Source organism: Pagrus major, chromosome 3 (assembly GCF_040436345.1).
Source record: "Pagrus major chromosome 3, Pma_NU_1.0".
Taxonomy (NCBI): Eukaryota; Metazoa; Chordata; class Actinopteri; order Spariformes; family Sparidae; genus Pagrus; species Pagrus major.
This window is the reverse complement of record NC_133217.1, coordinates 494706-522273: the sequence shown is the minus strand read 5'-3', so window position 1 is coordinate 522273 and position 27568 is coordinate 494706. Positions and strand designations below refer to the sequence as shown.

Here is a 27568-nt window from a genome sequence, read left to right as displayed (position 1 = left end):
TTCTTCTGTTGATTTTTTTATTGAACAATTGAGAAGAAGAAGAACATGTATATTTGGAACAGTTTAAATAAAGTTGTACAAAAGCAGAACAAAAGCTAAAATTAGCATAGCTTGCTAATGAGCAGATAAAGTGTAAAGCAGTAGACGGATGGAACCAGCAGGAGGCAGTGATGCTACATGAAGGAAGCTAAACGCTGTTAAACACCACAGAAGAAGAAGGCGCCAACAGGAAGTAGTCGGAGACGGAACTCGGTCGCACAGAGCTGGTCGGAGAAGTTTGGACAGAACAAACTGTGTTTTACGGACCTTTAATCTCAGAACAGACTCTGAGCTGTTAACTTTATTTTAACAGCTGAATTATCTGCTGCTGTCCTTCGGAGCTAATGAAGCTAACTTAGCTCGTTAGCCGGAAATAGACGGAGCCGAACGGACCGTAAACGCAGCGCACATCAGAGCGAGCAGACGGTTTTTAACGGAGTGTTTCTGGAGGAAAAGTTCGTGTGAGTCAGTAAAAATGTCTAAAGTCCAAACGCTGAGAGTGTTTGTGAAGCAGCGACTGACTGCGGCTGCTGAAGAGATATTTGAGCTGTTTGAAAGGACGATAGCAGAGTACGAGGAGGAACTGGGTCGGCACCGGAAACTACTGGACGCTGCTTTCAAGCCTCAGGTCCAGTTACACAGAGCAGGTTGGTTCCGTTTACTTCTTCTTCTCACTTTACACTGAAACCAGCTGCGACTGAAACACTTGGACGTGTTTATTCTCATATTCACAACAGATACAGTCAGTAGGTGATTTGTTAATTTTTAACAGGGGGGAGGCTCAATGGGAGCTCCACCTCCCAGAGGACATTGTTGACGCCTTAACAACTGTGACATTTCTAATTCTACAGTTTCATTTTATCCAGTTATCTTCCTTCTCTCCCTGCTACAATTGTCTTTTCATAACTGTATTAAAGTAATGAGTAAATACACCTTTAAATTGTCTGCAGTGGACTGAGTTTATTCAGGCAGGGTTTTCTCATGTTTCTCACAAAACACTACAGGCAGGGTCATTTTAAGTTACATGACCCCTTGGAGTTTTTTACCATCTAAATTCCTTGAAGGACACAAAATGAACATTGTGCAAAATAGCAGAGCCCGACCGATTTTATCGGCCGATATCAGCCTCTCACAGATACATCGATGTTGGTGTATATATTGTCCGATATGCACTGATATGAAAACCTTATATTTAAAAACGATAATGCAGAAAAACATGCTTGGGCTAATTTAAAATTGGTGTAATGACATAGTTTGTCCAGCAGAGGGCGCTTCAACGGGGATAAAACAGCTGGTGTCAGGAAATGTAACAGCTGCCTCACTAATGGTTGAACTATAAACCAGCACAAAAATGACAATTACCAACAGAACATAAGCCGCCATGTTCTGAACAGAAACACTGAAAACACTGACAGAAAGTCAAATTTTAGTTTCAGAACAAGCAAACTTGTTGTGCTCCTCTACAGAGAGACGCGCTGGGGATCCACCGGAAGCTGCTCTATGACGTCGCGTCTGCTGCAGGTTTTGTTCCGCCCTCCGCACGACGTCATACCGTGAATGTATAAAGAGAAACCAGCGGGAACGTTTCAGAACCGAGCCTTTGGCCTGCCCGATATTGTTGACTTGCTCAGATTTTGTTGATCTGGTAATTTTTCGTTTTTATACAATCGGGAGTCTGCACACGTTGTTTTATTTTGAAAATTGACCGGATGCTCTATGCTGTTCCTGTGTCCTGACTTCCTGCCGGCTGGACTCCACTGTGCGCCGGAGCTGATCGCAGCCGCTTGTGGTTTGTAACACACTTTCTGCTACCAGGGGATGCAGAGTGATGGCAGGTTAACAAGGGGGACGGCATCCCCCCTCATCCCCCCTCATCCCCCCTCATCCCCCCTTATCCCCCCTCATCCCCCCTCAAATCGCCTACTGGATACAGTGAAGCTGGAGCTCTCGGTTCCACCAACACTGCTCAGACAACTTGTATGAAAGAAACAGAAGTGGAAATGAGAGTTAATACATAATGTCAGGACATCAATAGTGTAGTATACATAAAAACATGTATAATACTGTGGTAGTAGTATTACATATAATGTATGTGTGTTATTAATGTCATATATCCAGTGGCGATGCAGTTGAAGATGTTTGAAGAAAAACTCCGCCGACACTGTCTTAGTTGTATAACAAATGTGTTACAATAAGTTCAGTATCGTAATCAAGTAAAACGTTACTTGGAGAGCCTCCAGCCGAATAATGAAACTCTGACGAAAATATGCAGACAGCTCCTTATGTACCGAGCTTCTTCTGGTCAAAAACTTAGTTATAAGTTAACATATGGTTCATATTAAGAGAGGGACAGATAAGAAGAGAGGCACCTCTTCTAGGGTGCCCCACCATACTGCTCTTCACCTCTGACCCAGGGCCTCCGTGACTCTGCTGACCTAAAATCTGGTATATATTAACTTGACAGCAGCACCATCATGTCAGCATTCTGGTACCCCTAATCAAATAACCTCCAAGTCAGGAAAGCCCACACAGCAACTAACAGTCCAATATATTCTCCTAATACGAACCATTTGTATAAATATGCTGCATCTAACAGCAGACGCCTCATTAACATTAACACAGCCTCTGCTCCTGGAGCTCTGTGCAGTGGACACACTGGTAAACCAAACTCCATTCAAAAAACTGCTGTTTTAAGGTCAGGCCAGATTTTTCACAGTAAAATCTGTAGTTAGAGAAGTACACATAAATTACACTGTAATATTTAAACAGCTTGCAAACAACACACTGCACTCAGCTAACGTGTTACACACCGTGCAAATGTCTCCACACATTTTAGAAAGAAGCGGTGCTGCTGGTTGAAATGTTAACAGCAAATCTTTCTTCTCCACAGACGTCCAGCAGCTGTTACAGAGTGAAGAAGAGGATCCTCCTGAGCAGCAGGAGAGGAGCTCCAGTCTGGACCAGGAGGACCCACCAGAGCTGCCACACATTAAGGAGGAACAGGAGGAACTCTGGACCAGTCAGGAGGGAGAGCAGCTTGGAGGGCTGGAGGAGGCTGATAACACCAAGTTCACCTTCAGTCCTGTGAAGAGTGACGAAGATGATGAAGAGAAACCTCAGTCCTCACAGCTTCATCAAAGACAAACTGAACAGATGGAGACAGAAGCTGATGGAGAGGACTGTGGAGGACCAGAACCAGACAGGACCTCAGATCCAGACAGATATTTACAATCAGTTACTGATGGCGGGATGTCACACTCCTCTGAAGCCGAGACTGATGACAACGCCTCTGAACCTGAGACTGATGACAGCAGTGACTGGGAGGAGACCAGGAAGCCTCAGGTCCATTCAGAGGAACGAGGTTTCAGCTGCACAGTTTGTAAAAAAACTTTTTCAAGCAGATCTCATGTTGTGAGGCACATGAGAACCCACACAGGGGAGAGACGGTTCAGTTGTTCTGTCTGTGGTAAAAGATTTTCACGAAATAATCATCTGCAACAACACTCGGTCGTCCACACGGGGGAGAAACCGTTCAGTTGTTCTGTCTGTGGTAAGAAATTCACACAAAAGTCGTCTTTGACTACACACTTTAGACTTCATACAGGAGAAAAACCTTACACATGCTCAGTTTGTCAATCAAGTTTCAGTCTCAGACAGAGGTTGATCGTACACATGAGAATCCACAGAGCTGCTGTGCTGACGGCGTAAACACCAGCGCTCTTTGGTCACTACATGCAAGCTTACCAAGCTAACTAGCTAACAGCAGCTGCAGTTAGCTGTTACTATGATGATAAGCTGCTGCCTGTTTGTTTGAAGTATTCAGCAGCTTCAACGTCTGGACAGTTCTTACATACTGCACCTTTAAAGTTGATGATTATCACACTACGTATGTTTGTTCATTGATGGTGTTGAATTTTAACGTAGTTTAAAGAATATTTCAAGTTTCATGTCTGTCAGGACATTTTGTGAAATTATAATAAAGTGTTTGTTCAACCAAAAAAACCCTGTTCTCATTTTTTTAGAGTCGTTGTAACTGATAATTATAATTGTGTTTAATATCGTGATTCTGTGAAACTGATATTTTCTGAGACTTTAATCGTACCTTGAAAATCTCCCTGTTGCAACCCGACTATGGATATTGATGAATGTAAAAGCACTCGGCTGATTTTCTATACCAAAGGTCAAAGGTTATCTTCACTGTGACATCATATTTTTCCTGCAACAACATTATTTCGCTCAATTTTTAGCTTTGGACCAGAAGGGAAGTGTGTGAACTGCAAACCTCCAAGGAACCTAAGAAAGAAGGACGGGTCATTACGTCATCACGTTTAAAATGTAAAGCAGTAGACGGACGGAACCAGCAGGAGGCAGTGATGCTACATGAAGGAAGCTAAACGCTGTTAAACACCACAGAAGAAGTAGAAGACGCCAACAGGAAGTAGTCGGAGACGGAACTCGGTCGCACAGAGCTGGTCGGAGAAGTTTGGACAGAACAAACTGTGTTTTACGGACCTTTAATCTCAGAACAGACTCTGAGCTGTTAACTTTATTTTAACAGCTGAATTATCTGCTGCTGTCCTTCGGAGCTAATGAAGCTAACTTAGCTCGTTAGCCGGAAATAGACGGAGCCGAACGGACCGTAAACGCAGCGCACATCAGAGCGAGCAGACGGTTTTTAACGGAGTGTTTCTGGAGGAAAAGTTCGTGTGAGTCAGTAAAAATGTCTAAAGTCCAAACGCTGAGAGTGTTTGTGAAGCAGCGACTGACTGCGGCTGCTGAAGAGATATTTGAGCTGTTTGAAAGGACGATAGCAGAGTACGAGGAGGAACTGGGTCGGCACCGGAAACTACTGGACGCTGTTTTCAAGCCTCAGGTCCAGTTACACAGAGCAGGTTGGTTCCGTTTACTTCTTCTTCTCACTTTACACTGAAACCAGCTGCGACTGAAACACTTGAACGTGTTTATTCTCATATTCACAACAGACACAGTGAAGCTGGAGCTCTCGGTTCCACCAACACTGCTCAGACAACTTGTATGAAAAGAACAGAAGTGGAAATGAGAGTTAATACATAATGTCAGGACATCAATAGTGTAGTATACATAAAAACATGAATAATACTGTGGTAGTAGTAGTATTACATATAATGTATGTGTGTTATTAACATTAACACAGCCTCTGCTCCTGGAGGTCTGTGCAGTGGACACACTGGTAAACCAAACTCCATTCAAAAAACAGCTGTTTTAAGGTCAGGCCTTATTTTTCACAGTAAAAACTGTAGTTACAACTTTAAAAAGGCTCTTTTTTAATTGGGCAGGTGTACAGTGGTGATAAAGTGACTGAAGTGTAAAGAGGGTAAAACTCTTCACAGTCATCCTGAACTATGATGCAGACAGACTGTAGAAATGAACTCAACTCACCTCCCAGTTCATGTCAGGGATTTACTTGAAACAACTCATGTTGAAACTTATATTGAATTAATTTGACCTTGTAAAATCCTGCAGCTGTACACCAGATACTTTTTAAATCATTATCTTTTCTGGAAATTTGCGAGTTAGTTTGTAATGCTTTGGTTTGTTGCACATTGGTGATGAATGTTGCCGAGTTTCCTCAGTGTCTCTCAGATGTTCAGGACAAACTTCAACACAAACCAGTTAAAAATGAGCGATTGCTGAGGTCAGAATACGCTGAAATTTAGCTCAGAGGTCCAAACTTAAATAATTAATCATTTAAAAAGTATTTGGAGTACAGCTGTAGGACTTTATAAGGTCTTTCTTCTCCACAGACGTCCAGCAGCTGTTACAGAGTGAAGAAGAGGATCCTCCTGAGCAGCAGGAGAGGAGCTCCAGTCTGGACCAGGAGGACCCACCAGAGCTGCCACACATTAAAGAGGAACAGGAGGAACTCTGGACCAGTCAGGAGGGAGAGCAGCTTGGAGGGCTGGAGGAGGCTGATAACACCAAGTTCACCTTCAGTCCTGTGAAGAGTGAAGAAGATGATGAAGAGAAACCTCAGTCCTCACAGCTTCATCAAAGACAAACTGAACAGATGGAGACAGAAGCTGATGGAGAGGACTGTGGAGGACCAGAACCAGACAGGACCTCAGATCCAGACAGATATTTACAATCAGTTACTGATGGCGGGATGTCACACTCCTCTGAAGCCAAGACTGATGACAACGCCTCTGAACCTGAGACTGATGACAGCAGTGATCGGGAGGAGACCAGGAAGCCTCAGGTCCATTCAGAGGAACGAGGTTCCAGCTGCTCAGTTTGTAAAAAAACTTTTCCAAGCAGATCTCAGGTTGTGAGGCACATGAGAACCCACACAGGGGAGAAACCATTCAGTTGCTCAGTTTGTGGTAAAAGATTTTCACGAAGGCATCATCTGCAACAACACTCGGTCGTCCACACAGGGGAGAAACAGTTCAGTTGTTCTGTCTGTGGTACGAAATTCACACAAAAGTCGTCTTTGACTGCACACTTGAGACTTCATACAGGAGAAAAACCTTACACATGCTCAGTTTGTCAATCAAGTTTCAGTCTTAGAGAGAATCTGAACAAACACATGAGAATCCACACTGGAGAGAACCCAATAAGCTGCCCAGTTTGTGGTAAAAGATTTTCACGAAATAATCATCTGAAACAACACGTGGTCGTCCACACAGGGGAGAAACCGTTCAGTTGTTCTGTCTGTGGTAAGAAATTCACACAAAAGTCGTCTTTGACTGCACACTTGAGACTTCATACAGGAGAAAAACCTTACACATGCTCAGTTTGTCAATCAAGTTTCAGTCGCAGACAGAGGTTGGTCGTACACATGAGAATCCACAGAGCTGCTGTGCTGACGGCGTAAACACCAGCACTCTTTGGTCACCACATACCAGCTTACCAAGCTAACTAGCTAACAGCAGCTACAGTTAGCCGTTACTATGATAAGCAGCTGCCTGTTTGAAGTATTCAGCAGCTTCAACGTCTGGACAGTTCTTACATACTGCACCTTTAAAGTTGACAATTATCACACTACGTATGTTTGTTCATCGATGGTGTTGAATTTTAACGTAGTTTAAAGAATATTTCAAGTTTAAAACAAGTTTCATGTCTGTCAGGACATTTTGTGAAATTTTAATAAAGTGTTCAACCAAAAAACCCTGTTTTTGATATTTTCTGAGACTTTAATCGTACCTTGAAAATCTCACTGTTGCAACCCGACTATGGATATTGATGAATGTAAAAGCACTCTCCAGTTGATAGAGGAAGAGGGCGAGGAGGCAAAACAAATATGAGGCAAGGTATGGATGCAAGAGCATCTGCCAGCCAGAATATTAAAAAGTTTAGAGGGAAATAGTTCAGAGGAGGATAACCGGATGGTTCGCAGGAAGGTGGGCAGGGAGGAATTTAAAATACTAATTAAGTTCAGGAAGGAAGATGAGCAGATTCATCTAAGTCCAATAGCTTTGACTAAGGAGCTGAAAAAGAAGTTAGGAGAAATAGAAATGGCTAAGATTCTTCGAGATGGGAACTTGTTGGTAAAATGCAGAAATGAAGAACAGAGAAATAAAGCTTTGCATATTGAAAGTATATGCATAAAGGTAGTGACTGAAAGAAGAGTTCTGAGTGAGAACAGGGTTTCTCGAGGAGTGATGACTGGCATTCCCATTGATGAGGATTTGGAAAAAATCAAAAGAAGTATTCAGGGAGGCGAGGTGAGGAGACTAAAGAGATTGTTAAGAACAATGAATGGTGAGAGAGTCGAGAGTTTGTCAGTCCTTCTTGAGTTCCAGGACTTGGTACTTCTGGATAAAATAAAGATGGGATGTATGAGTTTCCCAGTCAGGCCTTATGTTCCTCCTCCGCGTCGGTGTTACAAATGCCAGAGGTATGGGCATATAGCCATGGCTTGCAAAGGAAAGCAAAGGTGTGCTAAAGGGTGTGGAGGGGATCATAGATTTGAGGACTGTGGAGATAATGTGCAGGCTAAGTGTTGTAATTGTGGTGGCCAGCATAATGTGACATATGGGGGTTGTGAAGTCAGGAAGAGAGCAGTGGAAATTCAACAAGTGAAAACGGTTAACAACATAAGCAGTAAAGACAGTGCAAGCACAAGAGGGAATGGAAAAAACACAAAATCAATGAAAGTTCAAGATCAGGAGGAGGTCAAAGAGGGCAAGCTGATAGGACTACAGAACTGGAGGTGGATGAGTTGATTTTGTTTGTTGCATATGTAATCGACTGCAGATCAAGTTAAACACAAAACAGAAAATTAAGATAATTGTGAAAGGAGCTGAAAAATTCTTGGATATGAAAGATTCATCCTGGGAACAAATCAACAGAAGACTTGAGGAAGTCGGGAAACCAGGGGTCCCTGGGGACAAGACAGACCTAATGATTATTCTTCACTGGAGCTTAATAGCAGATGGTCAGGAATGTAAAGGATTTATTAAAGGTCCTAGAAATAAACCAGAAATGATATGCATTCAAGAAACTTGGCTAAAAACAGCATCAGATTTAGTAATTAAGGGATATGATAGTAAACGCAGAGACAGGGTGGAGGGAAGTGGAGGAGGCTGTATAATATTTGTTTAGATTTACAGCTAGTTCCTCCAGTAATTCCAATCAAAACTTCTTGCAAAGATTGTAAAAGTTAACCATTTTGATGAAACCATCTTTTGTCCAAACTTCAATGAATCATTTCCCACACTTTTCCTTTCTTTAATACTCTATATTGCATTTCCTGTTTCACAAATATTATACATCCTCCTCCACCCTCTCTCTGCGTAGAGATGGTTTTATCAAAATAGTTAACTTTTACAATCCTTGCAAGAAGTTTTCATTGGAATTACTGGAGGAACTAGCTGTACATTTAGATGGGAAAATTATTTGTTGTGGAGATTTTAATGCTCATAGTACATTATGGGATAGCTATGGTGATGGGAATGGAGAGCTGATTGAAGAGCTAATGGAAATTAAAAACCTAGTATGCCTCAATGATGGAAATGGTACGAGAACTGATGTTCGAAAGGGTAAAGGAATCTGCCATGGATCTTACTTCAGTGTCAGAAACAGTGGCAGGTATTTGTACTTGGGAAATTGTAAAAGAAACAGTGGGAAGTGACCATTATCCTATAATAACAGAAGTAGGAGGGAGATTGGAAGAGTACTGGAGGAGTATAGATGGTTTTCAGTAGTGCTGACTGGGGAAAATTTAAGCAGATCAGTGATAAGGAAATGGAAAAGGTCGATGTTAGTCAAGATGTTCATGAATTACATCGTTCTGTTTGTGAAGCCGTTCAAGGGGCAGCAAAACAATTCAAAGGAAGGGAGGTGGAAGTAAAAAGAAAATTGTACCATGGTGGACGAAGGAATGTGACAATGCAATTAAATCGCAGAATAAAGCATTTAAAATGGTAAAAAGAACTCAATTTCCAGAATCTTATTGAATTTAAAAAGGTTGCAAGCAAATGTGAGGAAAACAATTAAAAATGCAAAGAAGGATTATTGGAGGAAATTTTGTAATTCAATAGGAAGAGAAACAGAAATAGGTAAAATATGGGGAATGATTAAAGGAATGAATGGAATTGAGAATATGGGTATCCAGTCTTAATTGAAAATGAAACCGCTGCAGTGACAGACGAGGAAAAAGCAGAGATGTTGGCACAGAATTTTGTTAAAGTTCATAGCTCAAGTGATATTAGTGAAGAGGGGCGAAGAGGAAGGGAAGCTACAATAGATAAGAAAGAGGAACTATTACTACAAGAAGATGCCAATGATCTAATAAATGTGTCATTCACGAAGGCAGAACTGAGTCGTGCTCTTAAGAAAGCCAAGATGTCATCACCAGGAAAAGATCAGATATGTTACGTTATGTTAAATCATCTTAGTGAATCATCTAAAGACATTTTACTGGAGCTATATAATAAAGTTTGGGGGAAGGGAAAATTACCACAAATTTGGAAAGAAGCTGTTGTAGTTCCGATACGTAAGCCAGGAAAAGATTGTAAAAACCCAGGGAGTCATAGGCCTGTTGCTTTAACATCTAATGTATATGTGTGGCGGGGAGAGTGGGCGGAGGCCACCAGAATCTGACTGCCTGACAACGCCACCCGGGGAATTTCACCCCAGGAAATATCTCATGAAAATCTGACTCAGAACTCAATTACTTGGTGGACAACACAAGTTCGTTTAACTGAGACAAGACAGAGACGTGGTTCCAAAATAAAGCCAAATTTATTAATTTCAAGTGAAATAATGAATAAATGGAAATATCCTTGGAGAAGGGGGTTAATAACTCAGGGAAAATGAATCAAATTATGAAAATATAAACAATTTTATTGAGGTATTCTTTTATAAAACAGTAAAATGGTGTCTTTTTGAAACACTCATTCCAAAATTAACAAAAAGAGTGGACAGAAGCAGCTAAAGGGAGGCCGCCGACTTAAGGATGTGTTCCAGGAGTGCAACAACTTACCCACCACGCGTCACTGCAATCACTGCAAACTGTGTCCCGGTGAACTTTAACACTACAAACAGTGAGGGGAACCGCTCTAACGTGCCTAGCCTCCACTATGAGCCGACTGACGCCACTAAAATAAAAGGGGGGGGGGGGGGGGAAAGGGGGCAAAAGAAATATTACTACAAACAATTAAAAACGCACCAGTTGGTCCAGACTAGTCATAAGAAATGTACAACAAAATCAAATCAATGAAGGTGTGATACACCCTAATGAGAGGATACTTTCACTTTTTGCTTATTCCAGGTCCACATCTGCTATTTACTTGAGTGTATCATTATACATTACTTTATTAATGCCGGCAATAACCAGCTCAATGTTTAATGTAATTTCAAATCTTATTGTGAAAAAAAAAAAACAATGTAATGTAGGAGGAAAGAAAAGTAAAGCGGAACCAAAGTGCAGGTATCGTTGCACCGCGGTGCCCAAGGCGAGCGACACCTTCCTCTTCCTCTCAGAGATTTGGAGAAGAAGATGGCGGTTCGCTCTTTCATTCATTCATTTCATGATTCTGTTTTCCAGGTCGGTATTCGGTAAAACTTACTGAAATTGTTTCCTCCTACAGTGTGCAGTAGTGTATTGTAGTACTAATGAGTCGGTTGTTGAATTTTTTATGTGTGTGATATGTCTGGTCCGTGTTTAAAGATGCGTCATAAGTTGAACAGTTCTCCCTGTGTGTATTGTGTTTCACGCTTTGACTCAAAAGTCATCTAGATATTAATTTAAAACCAAAGAGGGGTCATTAGTTACATTATTACATTGATAATACGGTGGATTTCTTGAGTTGAAGTAAATGCATATATCTATATAAGTTATAAGCATGGTCTATTCTTTGGACATGGTTGCACTTAAAAGAAAGTGATGTTTATTTTTATACAGACATGATTATTTCTGTGAATGTGTGTGTGTGAAATGTTGCTCGCTGATGTGTGGAAAAGTAGAGACAACTGTATTAATGTATTTAAATTTAATCTAGCAAATAGACATTGAAACTGAAGCATGATTACACTGGGGAAGGTTTATTGTTTTATACCACGATTTTGGAAATTTGTAATAAAGAGACGGAGATTTGGAGAAGAAGATGGCGGTTTGCTCTTTCATTCATTCATTCATTTCATGATTCTATTTTCCAGGGATTCATCTAGGAGAGTGAAAGCAGTGAACCCCCAACCAAAATACTATTTGTTACTCCAGTTACATCCTTTGAAACTCGTAACAAAGGCAAAACCAGAGCAAAGCAAAACAGCAGCTGACAATGACCTATAAATTCAAAAAGGGTGCGTTAATAGTGATTAAAAAACATGTAATTGGCATTTCAGTTATATTCTGTTTACAGTTAAAATGACACACCTTAATAAAAAAGGTGTACAGGCTAACCCCGCTTAACAATGCGTCCCCACAACATTGGAGGTGAACTATAAAAGAGAAAAGGTTTGGGTTTGTTAAGACCACTTCACTTGCACATCATGTGTCAGCAGTTTACCACATACCTTCATTCATAGGCAGACGCAGACACCACTATAACCGGGCAAAAGAGAGCAGCTCAGAGTCAGAGGAGCCCACACGACAACCAGGGAGAGACAAAGAGACGCCGCGAGGCCACAGGTGCCTTAAATGCCCTCAGATTAATCAGGACTGAGTTGGGTGGAGGAGTTGGGAGGGGTTGGCCTGAACACCAGGGTGTGTTCAAGAACCAGCAGCCTGATTAACATGAGGAAACACTGGTTTCCCCATCACGTATGCAAAATAATGAAAAGAATGATAAATGAAAGATTAACATATTACGTAGAAAACAAAGGTTATATATCAAAATATCAGAGTGGATTCAGAAGAGGTAGACAAACCATGGACCCTGCTCTGTGTTTAGAACATGAAGTAAGGAAAGCACAGATTCATAGGGAAAGTGTAGCCATCTTTTTGGATATAGAGAAGTCCTATGATATGATGTGGAAGGATTATTAATTAAACTAAGTAAATAAGGGATTAAAGGCCTGATGTATAGATGGATCAAGGAGTTTTTATTGGGAAGATATTCAAGTTAAGATCGGGAAGTGTTATTCAGGGAAATGTGTTTTTGAAAATGGAGCGCCTCGAGGGAGCATTGTGAGTCCTTTGTTATTTTCTATTATGATAATAGTGACATCACAGTTCCCTTTAGTGAAACGGAAATGAAAACTACAATCAAGTATAAATTGAAAGAAAGGTGGCAAAAGCAGAGGGAAGAAGAGAGAACAGGAAGGTGGTTACACAGAATTCAAAGAAAAGTAGGTGTGATGAGAAGCACGGGGACGACCCGGAGAGAGGACACAGTAATGTCCAGGTTACGCTTTGGGCAAACAACATTAAACAGTACATTATTTAAAATAGGAAAACACAGTTCGGGAAGATGTGAGTTTTGTAATCAAGAAGAAACTTTAATGTGATGCTTTACTGTCCAAAATATGATGCTGAGAGAAGTATGAAGTGTTATCCTTTTTCGTTTCAGTATCTGAGGAGAACAAACCTGATAGAGAGAATATAATTATTATCATTTATTTTATTTTATTTTATTTTATTTTATTTTATTTTATTTTATTTTATTTTATTTTATTTATTAATAGTCATCAGGAATGTATAAAGTCCCGATCCACACTCCAAACCAGTAGGTGGCGGTAAAGCACCAAAGCGCTGTTTGTCAACCGCCATAAAACACCAAGAAGAAGAAGAAGAAGAAGAAGAAGAAGAAGAAGAAGCCAACAGGAAGTAGTCGGAGACGGAACTCGGTCGCACAGAGCTGGTCGGAGAAGTTTGGACAGAACAAACTGTGTTTTACGGACCTTTAATCTCAGAACAGACTCTGAGCTGTTAACTTTATTTTAACAGCTGAATTATCTGCTGCTGTCCTTCGGAGCTAATGAAGCTAACTTAGCTCGTTAGCCGGAAATAGACGGAGCCGAACGGACCGTAAACGCAGCGCACATCAGAGCGAGCAGACGGTTTTTAACGGAGTGTTTCTGGAGGAAAAGTTCGTGTGAGTCAGTAAAAATGTCTAAAGTCCAAACGCTGAGAGTGTTTGTGAAGCAGCGACTGACTGCGGCTGCTGAAGAGATATTTGAGCTGTTTGAAAGGACGATAGCAGAGTACGAGGAGGAACTGGGTCGGCACCGGAAACTACTGGACGCTGTTTTCAAGCCTCAGGTCCAGTTACACAGAGCAGGTTGGTTCCGTTTACTTCTTCTTCTCACTTTACACTGAAACCAGCTGCGACTGAAACACTTGAACGTGTTTATTCTCATATTCACAACAGATACAGTGAAGCTGGAGCTCTCGGTTCCACCAACACTGCTCAGACAACTTGTATGAAAAGAACAGAAGTGGAAATGAGAGTTAATACATAATGTCAGGACATCAATAGTGTAGTATACATAAAAACATGAATAATACTGTGGTAGTAGTATTACATATAATGTATGTGTGTTATTAACATTAACACAGCCTCTGCTCCTGGAGCTCTGTGCAGTGGACACACTGGTAAACCAAACTCCATTCAAAAAACAGCTGTTTTAACGTCAGGCCTTATTTTTCACAGTAAAATCTGTAGTTAGAGAAGTACACATAAATTACACTGTAATATTTAAACAGCTTGCAAACAAGCAGTAACACAAACAGTATTTATACAGCACATGGATGTAAAAGTAGTCTGAAGGTAAAGTGACATCCATGTGTCGGTTCAGTGAGAGGAAAGTATCAAAGTCAGTAAATAAACAGAATAAACAGTCTTATTCTGCATGAACGCTGGTAAAATCTTGCATCAGGACGCACTGCACTCAGCTAACGTGTTACACACCGTGCAAACGTCTCCACACATTTTAGAAAGAAGCGGTGCTGCTGGTTGAAATGTTAACAGCAAATCTTTCTTCTCCACAGACGTCCAGCAGCTGTTGGTGAGTGAAGAAGAGGATCCTCCTGAGCAGCAGGAGAGGAGCTCCAGTCTGGACCAGGAGGACCCACCAGAGCTGCCACACATTAACGAGGAACAGGAGGAACTCTGGACCAGTCAGGAGGGAGAGCAGCTTGGAGGGCTGGAGGAGGCTGATAACACCAAGTTCACCTTCAGTCCTGTGAAGAGTGAAGAAGATGAGGAAGAGAAACCTCAGTCCTCACAGCTTCATCAAAGACAAACTGAACAGATGGAGACAGAAGCTGATGGAGAGGACTGTGGAGGACCAGAACCAGACAGGACCTCAGATCCAGATACATATTTACAATCAGTTACTGATGGCGGGATGTCACACTCCTCTGAACCTGAGACTGATGACAGCAGTGATTGGGAGGAGACCAGGAAGCCTCAGGTCCATTCAGAGGAACGAGGTTCCAGCTGCTCAGTTTGTAAAAAAACTTTTCCAGGCAGATCTCAGGTTGTGATGCACATGAGAACCCACACAGGGGAGAAACCCTTCAGTTGTTCAGTTTGTGGTAAAAGATTTTCACTAAAGGGACATCTGAAACAACACTTGGTCGTCCACACAGGGGAGAAACCGTTCAGTTGCTCAGTTTGTGGTAAAAGATTTTCACACAAGGGACATCTGCAACAACACTTGGTCGTCCACACAGGGGAGAGACCGTTCAGTTGTTCTGTCTGTGGTAAGAAATTCACACAAAAGTCGTCTTTGAGCGTACACTTTAGACTTCATGCAGGAGAAAAACCATTCAGTTGTTCAGTTTGTAAAAAAACTTTTCCAAGCAGATGTCATGTTGTGATCCACATGAGAACCCACACAGGGGAGAAACCATTCAGTTGCTCAGTTTGTGGTAAAAGATTTTCACAAAAGGGACATCTGAAACAACACTCGGTCGTCCACACAGGGGAGAAACCGTTCAGTTGTTCTGTCTGTGGTAAGAAATTCAAACAAAAGTTGTCTTTGACTGCACACTTGAGACGTCATACATGAGAAAAACCTTACACATGCTCAGTTTGTCAATCAAGTTTCAGTCTCAGACAGAGGTTGATCATACACATGAGAATCCACAGAGCTCCTGTGCTGACGGCGTAAACACCAGCACTCTTTGGTCACTACATGCCTGCTTACCAAGCTAACTAGCTAACAGCAGCTACAGTTAGCTGTTACTATGATGATAAGCCGCTGCCTGTTTGTTTGAAGTATTCAGCAGCTTCAACATCTGGACAGTTCTTACATACTGCATCTTTAAAGTTGACAATTATCACACTACGTATGTTTGTTCATCGATGGTGTTGAATTTTAACGTAGTTTAAAGAATATTTCAAGTTTAAAACAAGTTTCATGTCTGTCAGGACATTTTGTGAAATTATAATAAAGTATTTGTTAAACCAAAAAAACCCTGTTCTCATGTTTTTAGAGTCGTTGTAACTGATAATTATAATTGTGTTTAATATCGTGATTCTGTGATCTCTTTCCACACATTGTGCATTACTTGTATTTGTGTTGGAAAAGCTGCTGTTCAGTGTTACTGTAGTCATATCAGCGGAAAGTAGTCGGACCTGCCCCGTTTGATCACAATGTTATCAGTCCTGTAAAACATGGGATAGAAATTAGGTGTGAATTTATTCAGTGACATAATGACCCGTCCCTCTTTGTTAAGTTTCATGTGAGACCCCAGGAAGAACGACCTTTGAAGCCAACTTTCATTGTGGTCAAACTGTAATTACATCATCATGTGATGCATTTGACCCTCAGCCCTCACAGTGTGAAAGAAGCTCCTGTAAAATGCTGGATGAATTTTTTTTGAGTGTCACAACCCCCCCACAGAATGACTTCACAATTTGAGCCATATGGTCCAATAAAATTTGGAAAAGTGTAGAAGAGCCACTCAATTAAATCACTTTATCTCTTCAAGTTTGCCAACTCGGGTCAGCGGCAGTCTCTAATGTGCACAACATGAAAAATCCAGATATTTTCATACCCGGGAAGTCGAGCAGCTTTCATTGAATGACCAGGGCTCCATCTTTGAAGATGTATCCAGGTCTCATTGTACGTCCATGGTAGTAACTTGTTAAAAACCTTCCTTGCCACTTTTTGCAGGATGTGAAGGGTTCTGACTAAAAACTGTTCATTCGACAGACGTGACCAAACTTAAAATAACCAGAAATGCATGAGTATGAATGATGGATTATCCAAACTGACCTCGTGCTGAAAGTGACTTTCCTACAATCATCTGACAAAACGCATTCTGTATTTTTCATCTTGTAATCATCATATAAATAAAGTTTATTATTATAAACTGGTCATACAAGAGGTATTCCAGCAGTACTTGTGTTTTATTCCGTTATGTTTTTCACACCGTAGAGAATAAATACAGTTCAAAGATTTCTGTGTGTGCCCTTTATCAAGTTACAGCAATCAGCAAAACGCAATGCACTGTTACCTTGTTTAAAATTACAGATTTCTTTGGTTTGAACGTTGCTGGAAACATTTGGGATGAAATAAGTTTACAACTCAACAACATACAGAACAGAGGTCAAGTGCTTTCTAGACATTTTAATGCAGAAATCTTACATATTATATCTAAGTGCTGTATCACAGGCAACTGGACATGTTTCAGTTTCTTGAAGACGTTTCACCTCTCATCCAAGAGGCTTCTTCAGTTCTAACTAACGCTTAACGCTCCTCAGTAAAAGGCCATGACAGCCCACCTGGAGTTTGCCAAAAGGCACCTGAAGGACTCTCAGACCATGAGAAACAAAATTATCTGGTCTGATGAAACAAAGATTGAACTCTTTGGCCTGAATGCCAAGCATCATGTCTGGAGGAAACCAGGCGCCGCTCATCATCTGGCTAATACCATCCCTTCAGTGAAGCATGGTGGTGGCAGCATCGTGCTGTGGGGGTGTTTTTCAGCGGCAGGAACTGGGAGACTAGTCAGGATCGAGGGAAAGATGAATGCTGCAATGTACAGAGACATGTACATGAAAACCTGCTCCAGAGCGCTCTGGACCTCAGACTGGGACGAAGGTTCATCTTCCAACAGGACAACGACCCAAAGCACACAGCCGAGATAACAGAGGAATGTCTCCCGGACAACTCTGTGACTGTCCTTGAGTGGCCCAGCCAGAGTCCAGACTTGAACCGGATTGAACATCTCTGGAGAGATCTGAAAACGGCTGTGCACCGACGCTCCCCATCCAACCAGATGGAGCTTGACAGTTCCTGCAAAGAAGAATGGGAGAAAGTGCCCAAAGATAGGTGTGCCAAGCTTGTAAAAAGACTTGAGGCTGTAATTGGTGCCAAAGGTGCTTAAACAAAGTATTCAGCAAAGGCTGTGAATACCTCTGTACATGTTATATTTTTGTTCTTTATTTTTAATAAAGTTGCAAAAATTTCTAACAAACTTTTTCACTTTGTGATTATGGGGTATTGTGTGTAGAATTTTGAGAAAATAATGAATTTAATTCATTTTGGAATAAAGCTGTGACATAACAAAATGTGGAAAAAGTGAAGCGCTGTGAATACTTTCCGGATGCACTGTATTATATTTTAAAGTGAACGGTTTAAATCATGTTAAACCTGGAATGAGGGGGATTTTTTCTAAATAAAAAGTGTTGCTGGCGTGTTTTTAATCAGTTACACCAGTAAACACGTCCACCACGTCGTGTTTGTGCTCTTGACTGAAGCAGGAAAAATAAATCTGGCTTCAGTTTCAAGTCACAATCCAAAGTAAAACAAGCGCTCTGACAAATGAGGTGAAGATCGTCCAAAGTCACAGCTGTTTTTACACAAAGTCCCTCCTTATGTTTCCACAAACGTCTTCCAACGATAAATGTTGAGCTGCTGGATAGGACACAAAAAATGCTTTTGGAACAATTAAATACATTTTAAGTGAAATACACGTGACACTAAAAAGTAACGTAGAAACAAATACAAACAGAACTAAAACAAATACAACTTGATGTTGAAGAGGAGAGTCTGAAACACTGTTTTAACTGATCAGTGTTGAACCAAGTCTTGCCCTCAGTACTTCAGTCATGCTGGAAGAAATTGGATCAACAAACATCTCTGTCACTTCATATATGCTGGCTGCTCTCACCAACACACTTGTGTGTTTTGATAGTATAAAGCCGAGTGAATCGTTTCTTACAAACGTTGCAGCTGTATCGTTTCTCCCGTGTGTGAGTAGTCGAGTGTCGTCTCAGAGTTCCAGTTCGTGCAAATTTTTTACCGCAAACTGAGCAACTGAAGGGCTTCTCTCCCCTGTGGCCTCTCATGTGTACGTTCAGATTCTTTCTGAAACTGAAACTTGATTTACAAACTGAGCAGGTGTGACGTTTACCTCCTCTGTGAACTTGTAAGTGTGATGCCAAGTTTCCGCTTTGTGTGAATCTTGCGCCACAGAGAGAACAACTGTACGGTTTCTCCCCCGTGTGGACGACCGAGTGTTGTTTCAGATGTCCCTTTTGTGAAAAAAATTTACCGCAAGCTGAGCAACTGAACGGTTTCTCCCCTGTGTGGACAATCAAGTGTCGACTCAGCTGTGACCTTCGTGAAAATATTTTACCACAAACTGAGCACCTGAATGGTTTCTCCCTCGTGTGGGTTCTCATGTGCATCACAACATGAGATCTGCTTGGAAACGTTTTTTTACAAACTGAGCAGCTGAAACCTCGTTCCTCTGAATGGACCTGAGGTTTCCTGGTCTCCTCCCAATTACTGCTGTCATCAGTCTCAAATTCAGAGCAGTGTGACGTCTCATCATCAGTAACAGGTTGTAAATATCTATCTGGGTCTGAGTTCCTGTCTGGTTCTGGTCCTCCACAGTCCTCTCCATCAGCTTCTGTCTCCATCTGTTCAGTTTGTCTTTGATGAAGCTGTGAGGACTGAGGTTTCTCTTCATCATCTTCGTCACTCTTCACAGGACTGAATGTGAACTTGGTGATATCAGCCTCCTCCAGCCCTCCAAGCTGCTCTCCCTCCTGAAGCTGCTCTCCCTCATGAAGCTGCTCTCCCTCCTGAAGCTGCTCTCCCTCATGAAGCTGCTCTCCTTCATGAAGCTGCTCTCCCTCATGAAGCTGCTCTCCCTCATGAAGCTGCTCTCCTTCATGAAGCTGCTCTCCCTCCTGACTGGTCCAGAGTTCCTCCTGTTCCTCTTTAATGTGTGGCAGCTCTGGTGGGTCCTCCTGGTCCAGACTGGAGCTCCTCTCCTGCTGCTCAGGAGGATCCTCTTCTTCACCCTCTGACAGCTGCTGGACGTCTGTGGAGAAGAAAGGTGTGTAACACGTTAGAAAGTAGGGCTGGTTGACACAGCTAGAAAAATTATTTACACTAAAATCTTTCATCTCCGTCATTATCAGTAATTTTTGATAATCTTGAATTATGTATTTTTTAATAAAGACCGGGACAAAAAGGTTGAACTCATCCACATTTTTTTTGTGTTAAGATGAAGATTTTTCACTTCTCTGGTTGAATTTGTATCAGCTGAGTGTAGTTTGCCCTGACACATCATTTTACCATTGATCATGCCGAATAAAACTGTTGAACTCTCAGCAGTTTGATACTTTCCTCTCACTGAACCGACACATGGATGTCACTTTACCTTCAGACTACTTTTACATCTATGTGCTGTATGAATACTGTTTGTACTTCACTGTACACTTCATGTCAGAGCTTTTCTTGAAAAAACATTAATGTTGAAACTTCTATCTGGTGTACACCTGCAGGATTTTACAAGGTCAACTTAATTTAATAGAAGTCTCAACATTAATTATTTCAAGTAAATCCCTGACATGAACTGGGAGGTGAGTTGAGTTCATTTCTACAGTCTGTCTGCATCATAGTTCAGGATGACTGTGATGAGTTTTACCCTCTTTACACTTCAGTCACTTTATCACCACCAAAAATGAGCATTTTAGCTCAATAGCTTCCAGGTCATGTGATCAATTGACTCAAAATCAATGTGGGATCATGTAACTACACTGGCTGCATGAGATACACATTTTGTTTTTATTAATTTTTAGGCTATATGTAAATATTAGCATGTTAGCTCAATAGCTTCTCAATAGCTTTAAACACAGTATCTCTGCTTTAAATATCCCACATTTTTATTTTGAAAACAGGAAGTCGGTACACGCTGCAGCCGCCTTCTCCGTGTGTTTACTGTAAAGTCTGTAATACGGGCGCACTTGAAATGTGTGAATGTCTGTCGAGTATCCAACTTAAAACCAACTTCACTGAAGTCCGCTGAGCAGCAAGTAACAACCCGTCGGCCACGTTTCGCTGCTGGAATAAACACGTCCAAGTGTTTCAGTCGCAGCTGGTTTCAGTGTAAAGTGAGAAGAAGAAGTAAACGGAACCAACCTGCTCTGTGTAACTGGACCTGAGGCTTGAAAACAGCGTCCAGTAGTTTCCGGTGTCGACCCAGTTCCTCCTCGTACTCTGCTATCGTCCTTTCAAACAGCTCAAATATCTCTTCAGCAGCCGCAGTCAGCCGCTGCTTCACAAACACTCTCAGCGTTTGGACTTTAGACATTTTTACTGACTCACACGAACTTTTCCTCCAGAAACACTCCGTTAAAAACCGTCTGCTCGCTCTGATGTGCGCTGCGTTCACGGTCCGTTCGGCTCCGTCTATTTCCGGTTAACGAGCTAAGTTAGCTTCATTAGCTCCGAAGGACAGCAGCAGATAATTCAGCTGTTAAAATAAAGTTAACAGCTCAGAGTCTGTTCTGAGATTAAAGGTCCGTAAAACACAGTTTGTTCTGTCCAAACTTCTCCGACCAGCTCTGTGCGACCGAGTTCAGTCTCCGACTACTTCCTGTTGGCGTCTTCTTCTTCTTCTGTGGTGTTTAACGGCGTTTAGCTTCCTTCATGTCGCATCACTGCCTCCTGCTGGTTCCGTCCATAGCGCTGAATCGTACGTCGACGTCGCCGCCATATTGGATGTGGCAGATCTGCCCACGCGCTGACGTATCGCAGCAACGGGCCAACCCGCTCAGTGGGCCGTCTATTTATACATACACGTCTATGGTTCCGTCTACTGCTTTACATTTCATACAGCCTGCTCATTATTGTTCCTGCTAGCAAGCTTTGCTAACTAACTTTAGCTTTCCTTCGTTTTTTGTAAAACTTCATTGAAACAGTTCCAAATTTACACGTTCTTCTTCTAAAAAAAAAAAAAAAAAAATCAACTGATTTAGACACAAAACATACAATATCTCGTGGAGGATATACAATCAATACAAAACAGATTAGACAATAATCAACTAAGATGAAATTTAAGCGTAGCTTGTAAAACTACATGTAGTTCAGCCTGGCAGTAGTTTGAACAAACTACATTTCCACCCCTGGAGACATGTAGTTTGTAAAACTACTGCTAAAAAAAGTATCTTTAGCAACTACTTATACTCATTATACTCCTTTAACTCAGCGTTAAATAAATCAACATATAGTGTATATGAAACAAAATATAATAGCCTACAAAAAATTTACATGCCAGCAGAAATATGCCTCTCAACTCAAGTTTTATTTTTTAAAGAACCAAAGCTGACATTTCTGATCAACATCACAGGAACTTCAGAGGCACCAGAACAAGCTGCCAGGGCAGAATCGCTTGTTGGCACGACACATGAGCAGCCTCTCAAAGTTTTTAGATGCATCTTTATCCAACATGTACAAGCTCAAATATGGCCATGGTTGGGCTGGCGTGTTCGGGGGAGCATCGGGGGCAGCAGGAGGGTTGTCCATGACGTGCTTGTGCCATATGAGCGCTGCCTTCCTTGGCACAAACACCCACTCTGTGAAGCATTCGTGTGCTGCCAGGGGCCAATCAGAGGCAGCGCTGGCTTAGCATGTCATGACCTGTTTCATGCCTTTTTTCAAAGAAAAATAAAATAAAATTTATATTATATAGGTCTTTTGAAAAAAAAAATTAAAAAAATTTCATGTTATTGGCCAAAATTGTAGTTTGTAAATTGAATAGTTAAACTACAACAAATGACCCAAAAAGTAGTTGAAATACTTGACGCAGCACAAAATATGAATGTAGTTTAACTTCCAGCAAGTTACAGCAAATTGTAGTTAAGCTATGTAGTTCAACTCTCCCCAACACTGCATATACATATGTGTATATATATATGTGTATATACATATTTATATGTGTATATATATACATATATGTGTATATATATATATGTGTGTTTATACATATTTATATGTGTATATATATATATGTGTGTATATATACATATATGTGTTTATACATATTTATACGTATGTGTGTATATATACATATATGTATATATAACATAAAAACTGACTTAAATTAGTCACGGGGCCAGGGAGTGGTATCATTATGATTTTCTCAGTACTACTATTATTGATACTCCTTGTGCATTTGGTTCTGTATTCTTGTCTCTTCCTTTTAATTACAGTATAATTAGGGCTGGTGCGACAAGTCGACTTAAAATAATTTTAAAAAACCAGACTTAAAATATCAAATTTAGTAAGAATGAGGAACACAGACATCAGTCTCAGTCTTCCTCCCTCTGCAACCATGGGCGGAGCCAGGGGGTGGCCAATGGTGGCCAAGGCCACCATAAATTAAACAGATATGGTAAAGTTTGCTAAGTTAGTTTAGGCTGTTGCCTCAGCAGTATGAAAGTTTCACTGTGTCAGTGTCATTTAAAAGAAAATATTCAGTTTTAATAAGCCCCAGTGTTGTAGAAGGCTGTTAGAAGTAAAGTCAACTTTCAGTCCTGATTTAGCTTGATAGTGTTGGTCAGTCTGTGTCATATTCTTGAAAGGGAATTAAAATTTGTTTTCCATGCATGCACGCTAGCATGAGTCTCGTATTCAGTACACACAAGTTGGCAGCCAAATGATAATATGCGAAGTATTGCAAAGGAATATAATAATAATAATAATATATAATGCAACTTTGTAGGTTTGTTTGATAAAAGTGCCTTCTGTAATATTCTTATGTGGTGTAAATTGTAATTATCGTGTGAGCTTTATCACCAAGTAAAGACACCACCTTCACAACTGTTTCAGATCTTTTTTTAAATCAGTTCAGGAATACATTAAAAAGCTAATAAGTAAATGAGTGAGTGACTAAAAAACAGTACTAGATCCACAGCGACTTGCCACATAAAAAAAAAAAAGGATCAGTTTCTGTGCCACCACTATGAAAATTGTCACTGTCTGCAACAGGAGAGGCCGCAACAACATGATAATAAAACACAGCTAAACATTAAAAAGTATAGATAAAAAGACTGTTGACTTTGAAGGTCATTAATACTACAGAATTTTTAATAATTTAGACCGGGTACGTGTAACACCGCGTTTCAGTACCCATCCCTACACCTAACTTCCTAAAAGAAGAAGGACGTCTTCTTTTATCGTCTGTATCACAGATTTAACTGATCAGTGTTGAACCAAGTCTTGCCCTCAGTACTTCAGTCATGCTGGAAGAAATTGGACCAACAAGCATCTCTGTCTCTTCAGTTATTCTGGCTGCTCTCACCAACACACTTGTGTATTTTGATACTATAAAGCCGAGTGAATCTTTTGTTACAAACACTGCAGCTGTATCGTTTCTCCCGTGTGAGTAGTCAAGTGTCGTCGCAGAGTTCCCGGTCGTGCAAATTTTTTACCACAAACTGAACAACTGAACTGTTTCTCCTCAGTGTGCCTTCTCATATGTGCTCTGACGTGTCCCTTTTCTGCAAATCCTTTACCACAAACTGAACAACTGAATGGGTTCTCTCCAGTGTGGATGCTCATGTGTGTTTTCAGATTCTTTCTCAGACTGAAACCTGACTGACAAACTGAGCATGTGTAAGGTTTTTCTCCTGTATGAAGTCTCAAGTGTACGCTCAAAGACGACTTTTGTGTGAATTTCGTACCACAGACAGAACAACTGAACGGTTTCTCCCCTGTGTGGACGACCAAGTGTCGAGTCAGATGTCCCTTTTGTGAAAACATTTTACCGCAAACTGAGCAACTGAATTGTTTCTCTCTCGTGTGGGTTCTCATGTGCCTCACAACCTGAGATCTGCTTGGAAATGTTTTTTTACAAACTGAGCAGCTGAAACCTTGTTCCTCTGAATGAACCTGAGGTTTCCTGGTCTCCCAATCACTGCTGTCATCAGTCTCAGGTTCAGGTTCAGAGGCGTTGTCATCAATCTCGGGTTCAAAGAAGTGTGACGTCTCATCATCAGTAACTGGTTGAAAATGACTAAATGAATTAAAGTTCTTGTCTGGTTCTGGTCCTCCACAGTCCTCTCCATCAGCTTCTGTCTCCATCTGTTCAGTCTGTCTTTGATGAAGCTGTGAGGACTGAGGTTTCTCTTCATCATCTTCGTCACTCTTCACAGGACTGAAGGTGAACTTGGTGATATCAGCCTCCTCCAGCCCTCCAAGCTGCTCTCCCTCCTGACTGGTCCAGAGTTCCTCCTGTTCCTCTTTAATGTGTGGCAGCTCTGGTGGGTCCTCCTGGTCCAGACTGGAGCTCCACTCCTGCTGCTCAGGAGGATCCTCTTCCTCACCCTCTGACAGCTGCTGGACGTCTGTGGAGAAGAAAGATTTCCTGTTAACATTTCAACCAGCAGCACCACTTCTTTCTAAAATGTGTGGAGACATGTTCACGGTGTGTAACATGTTAGAAAGTAAGCTGGTCAATACAGCTAGAAAAATGGATCACACTAAAATATTTAATCTCAGTCATTATCAGTAATCATCTTGCATTATGTATTTTTACATAAGACCAGGAGAAAAATGTTGAATTTATCCACATTTTTCTCAGAGTGCAGTGTGCTTTGACGCAACATTTTACCAGCGTTCATGACGATTAAGATAAGATGTTCCTTTATTGATCCCCCTTGGGAGAAAATCACAGGTAAGCATAAGCATACTATATACAGTAACTGTCCTTGTGTGTACGTGATGTGTGCAATATATAATACATGTGAAAAATAAATGTGCAACGTGCAGATTTCTGAGATATTAAATAACAACAATGTGCAAATTAGATTAAGACTGTTGAACTCTCTGCACTTTGATACTTTCCTCTCACTGAACCGACACATGGATGTCACTTTACCTTCAGACTACTTTTACATCTATGTGCTGTATGAATACTGTTTGTGTTACTGCGTGTTTGCAAGTTGTTATCTCTGCAAACTCACCTAAAATCCAGATTTTTTTCCAGTTCATGTCAGGGCTTCTCTTGAAAAAACATTTATGTTAACTTCTATTAAATTCATGAGACCTTGTAAAGTCCTACAGCTGTACTCCAAATACTTTTAAAATGATTAATTATTTAAGTTTGGACCTCTGAGCTAAATTTCAGCGTATTCTGACCTCAGCAATAGCTCATTTTTAACTGGTTTGTGTTGAAGTTTGTCCTGAACATCTGCGAGACACTGAGGAAACTTGGCAACATTCATCATGTGCAACAAACCAAAGCATTACAAGCTGTAACTTGCAAATTTCCAGAAAAAATAATAATTAAAAAAGTATCTGGTGTACAGCTGCAGGATTTTACAAGGTCAAATTAATTTAATATAAGTTTCAACATGAGTTGTTTCAAGTAAATCCCTGACATGAACTGGGAGGTGAGTTGAGTTCATTTCTACAGTCTGTCTGCATCATAGTTCAGGATGACTGTGATGAGTTTTACCGTCTGTTGACGCACCGTTTGTTTGGTCAGTAATGTACGCGTGGTTTTGGTGTGGTGGGCTTCCTGCTCTTTGTATCAGCTGTTTTGATTAAAAAATGGTCAAGTTGCCAAAAAACGATGGTCAGATATGTCAATCCATGTATTTCACATTATACCAAAAAAGCATCTCTCAAAATAAACACCAACTTCACCGTCTCACGGTCAAAAACCACAGACTCTCATTGTGCGCCACACCTGTACAATTAGTCCTACACTTAAGTAGACTACCTGGATTCCACACAGCGCCACCCTGGTCATCATTAAATGGCTCCAACACCCTCTTTACACTTCAGTCACTTTATCACCACTGTACACCTGCCCAATTAAAAAAGAGTCTTTGTAAAGTTGTAACTACAGATTTTACTGTGAAAAATAAGGCCTGACCTTAAAACAGCTGTTTTTTGAATGGAGTTTGGTTTACCAGTGTGTCCACTGCACAGACCTCCAGGAGCAGAGGCTGTGTTAATGTTAATAACACACATACATTATATGTAATACTACTACCACAGTATTATACATGTTTTTATGTATACTACACTATTGATGTCCTGACATTATGTATTAACTCTCATTTCCACTTCTGTTCTTTTCATACAAGTTGTCTGAGCAGTGTTGGTGGAACCGAGAGCTCCAGCTTCACTGTATCTGTTGTGAATATGAGAATAAACACGTTCAAGTGTTTCAGTCGCAGCTGGTTTCAGTGTAAAGTGAGAAGAAGAAGTAAACGGAACCAACCTGCTCTGTGTAACTGGACCTGAGGCTTGAAAACAGCGTCCAGTAGTTTCCGGTGCCGACCCAGTTCCTCCTCGTACTCTGCTATCGTCCTTTCAAACAGCTCAAATATCTCTTCAGCAGCCGCAGTCAGCCGCTGCTTCACAAACACTCTCAGCGTTTGGACTTTAGACATTTTTACTGACTCACACGAACTTTTCCTCCAGAAACACTCCGTTAAAAACCGTCTGCTCGCTCTGATGTGCGCTGCGTTCACGGTCCGTTCGGCTCCGTCTATTTCCGGCTAACGAGCTAAGTTAGCTTCATTAGCTCCGGAGGACAGCAGCAGATAATTCAGCTGTTAAAATAAAGTTAACAGCTCAGAGTCTGTTCTGAGATTAAAGGTCCGTGAAACACAGTTTGTTCAGTCCAAACTTCTCCGACCAGCTCTGTGCGACCGAGTTCCGTCTCCGACTACTTCCTGTTGGCGTCTTCTTCTTCTTCTTTGGTGTTTTATGGCGTTTAGCTTCGTTCATGTAGCATCACTGCCTCCTGCTGGTTCCATCCGTCTACTGCTTTACACTTTATCTGCTCATTATTGTTCCTGCTAGCAAGCTATGCTAACTAACTTTAGCTTTTTCTTCT

At 41.1% G+C, this 27568-nt stretch overlaps 3 protein-coding genes across 3 annotated transcripts; 2 read left to right on the top strand and 1 right to left on the bottom strand.

The window, feature by feature from the left end:
• The first annotated feature begins 245 nt into the window (after positions 1 to 245).
• Positions 246 to 7180, top strand: LOC140994089 (uncharacterized). The gene is made up of 4 exons (XM_073463664.1): positions 246 to 686; positions 2930 to 3732; positions 4652 to 4931; positions 5823 to 7180. Exons 1-4 carry the CDS (start codon positions 515 to 517, stop codon positions 6890 to 6892), a joined length of 2325 nt encoding a protein of 774 aa, XP_073319765.1. The 5' UTR covers positions 246 to 514; the 3' UTR covers positions 6893 to 7180.
• Positions 7181 to 13301: 6121 nt separating this feature from the next.
• Positions 13302 to 15841, top strand: LOC140993570 (uncharacterized). Its single transcript, XM_073463060.1, has 2 exons — positions 13302 to 13742; positions 14453 to 15841. Exons 1-2 carry the CDS (start codon positions 13571 to 13573, stop codon positions 15475 to 15477), a joined length of 1197 nt encoding a protein of 398 aa, XP_073319161.1. The 5' UTR covers positions 13302 to 13570; the 3' UTR covers positions 15478 to 15841.
• Positions 15842 to 18564: 2723 nt separating this feature from the next.
• Positions 18565 to 27371, bottom strand: LOC140994087 (uncharacterized). The gene is made up of 4 exons (XM_073463662.1): positions 26948 to 27371; positions 24068 to 25061; positions 20854 to 21128; positions 18565 to 19750 (listed from the first exon to the last, which is right to left on the bottom strand). Exons 1-4 carry the CDS (start codon positions 27117 to 27119, stop codon positions 18567 to 18569), a joined length of 2625 nt encoding a protein of 874 aa, XP_073319763.1. The 5' UTR covers positions 27120 to 27371; the 3' UTR covers positions 18565 to 18566.
• Positions 27372 to 27568: the final 197 nt, after the last annotated feature.

What these genes read in the sequence shown, in the direction of transcription:
- LOC140994089 (XM_073463664.1), top strand. Translation starts at nt 515, where the DNA reads ATGTCTAAAGTCCAAACGCTGAGAGTGTTTGTGAAGCAGCGACTGACT. An exon ending in GGTCCAGTTACACAGAGCAG is followed by an intron (nt 687 to 2,929) that starts GTTGGTTCCGTT and finishes TCTTCTCCACAG; the next exon opens with ACGTCCAGCAGCTGTTACAG. An exon ending in GGTCCAGTTACACAGAGCAG is followed by an intron (nt 4,932 to 5,822) that starts GTTGGTTCCGTT and finishes TCTTCTCCACAG; the next exon opens with ACGTCCAGCAGCTGTTACAG.
- LOC140993570 (XM_073463060.1), top strand. Translation starts at nt 13,571, where the DNA reads ATGTCTAAAGTCCAAACGCTGAGAGTGTTTGTGAAGCAGCGACTGACT. An exon ending in GGTCCAGTTACACAGAGCAG is followed by an intron (nt 13,743 to 14,452) that starts GTTGGTTCCGTT and finishes TCTTCTCCACAG; the next exon opens with ACGTCCAGCAGCTGTTGGTG.
- LOC140994087 (XM_073463662.1), bottom strand. Translation starts at nt 27,119, where the DNA reads ATGTCTAAAGTCCAAACGCTGAGAGTGTTTGTGAAGCAGCGGCTGACT. An exon ending in ACGATACAGCTGCAGTGTTT is followed by an intron (nt 21,129 to 24,067) that starts GTAACAAAAGAT and finishes TCGTTAACCGGA; the next exon opens with AATAGACGGAGCCGAACGGA. An exon ending in GGTCCAGTTACACAGAGCAG is followed by an intron (nt 19,751 to 20,853) that starts GTTGGTTCCGTT and finishes TCTTCTCCACAG; the next exon opens with ACGTCCAGCAGCTGTCAGAG.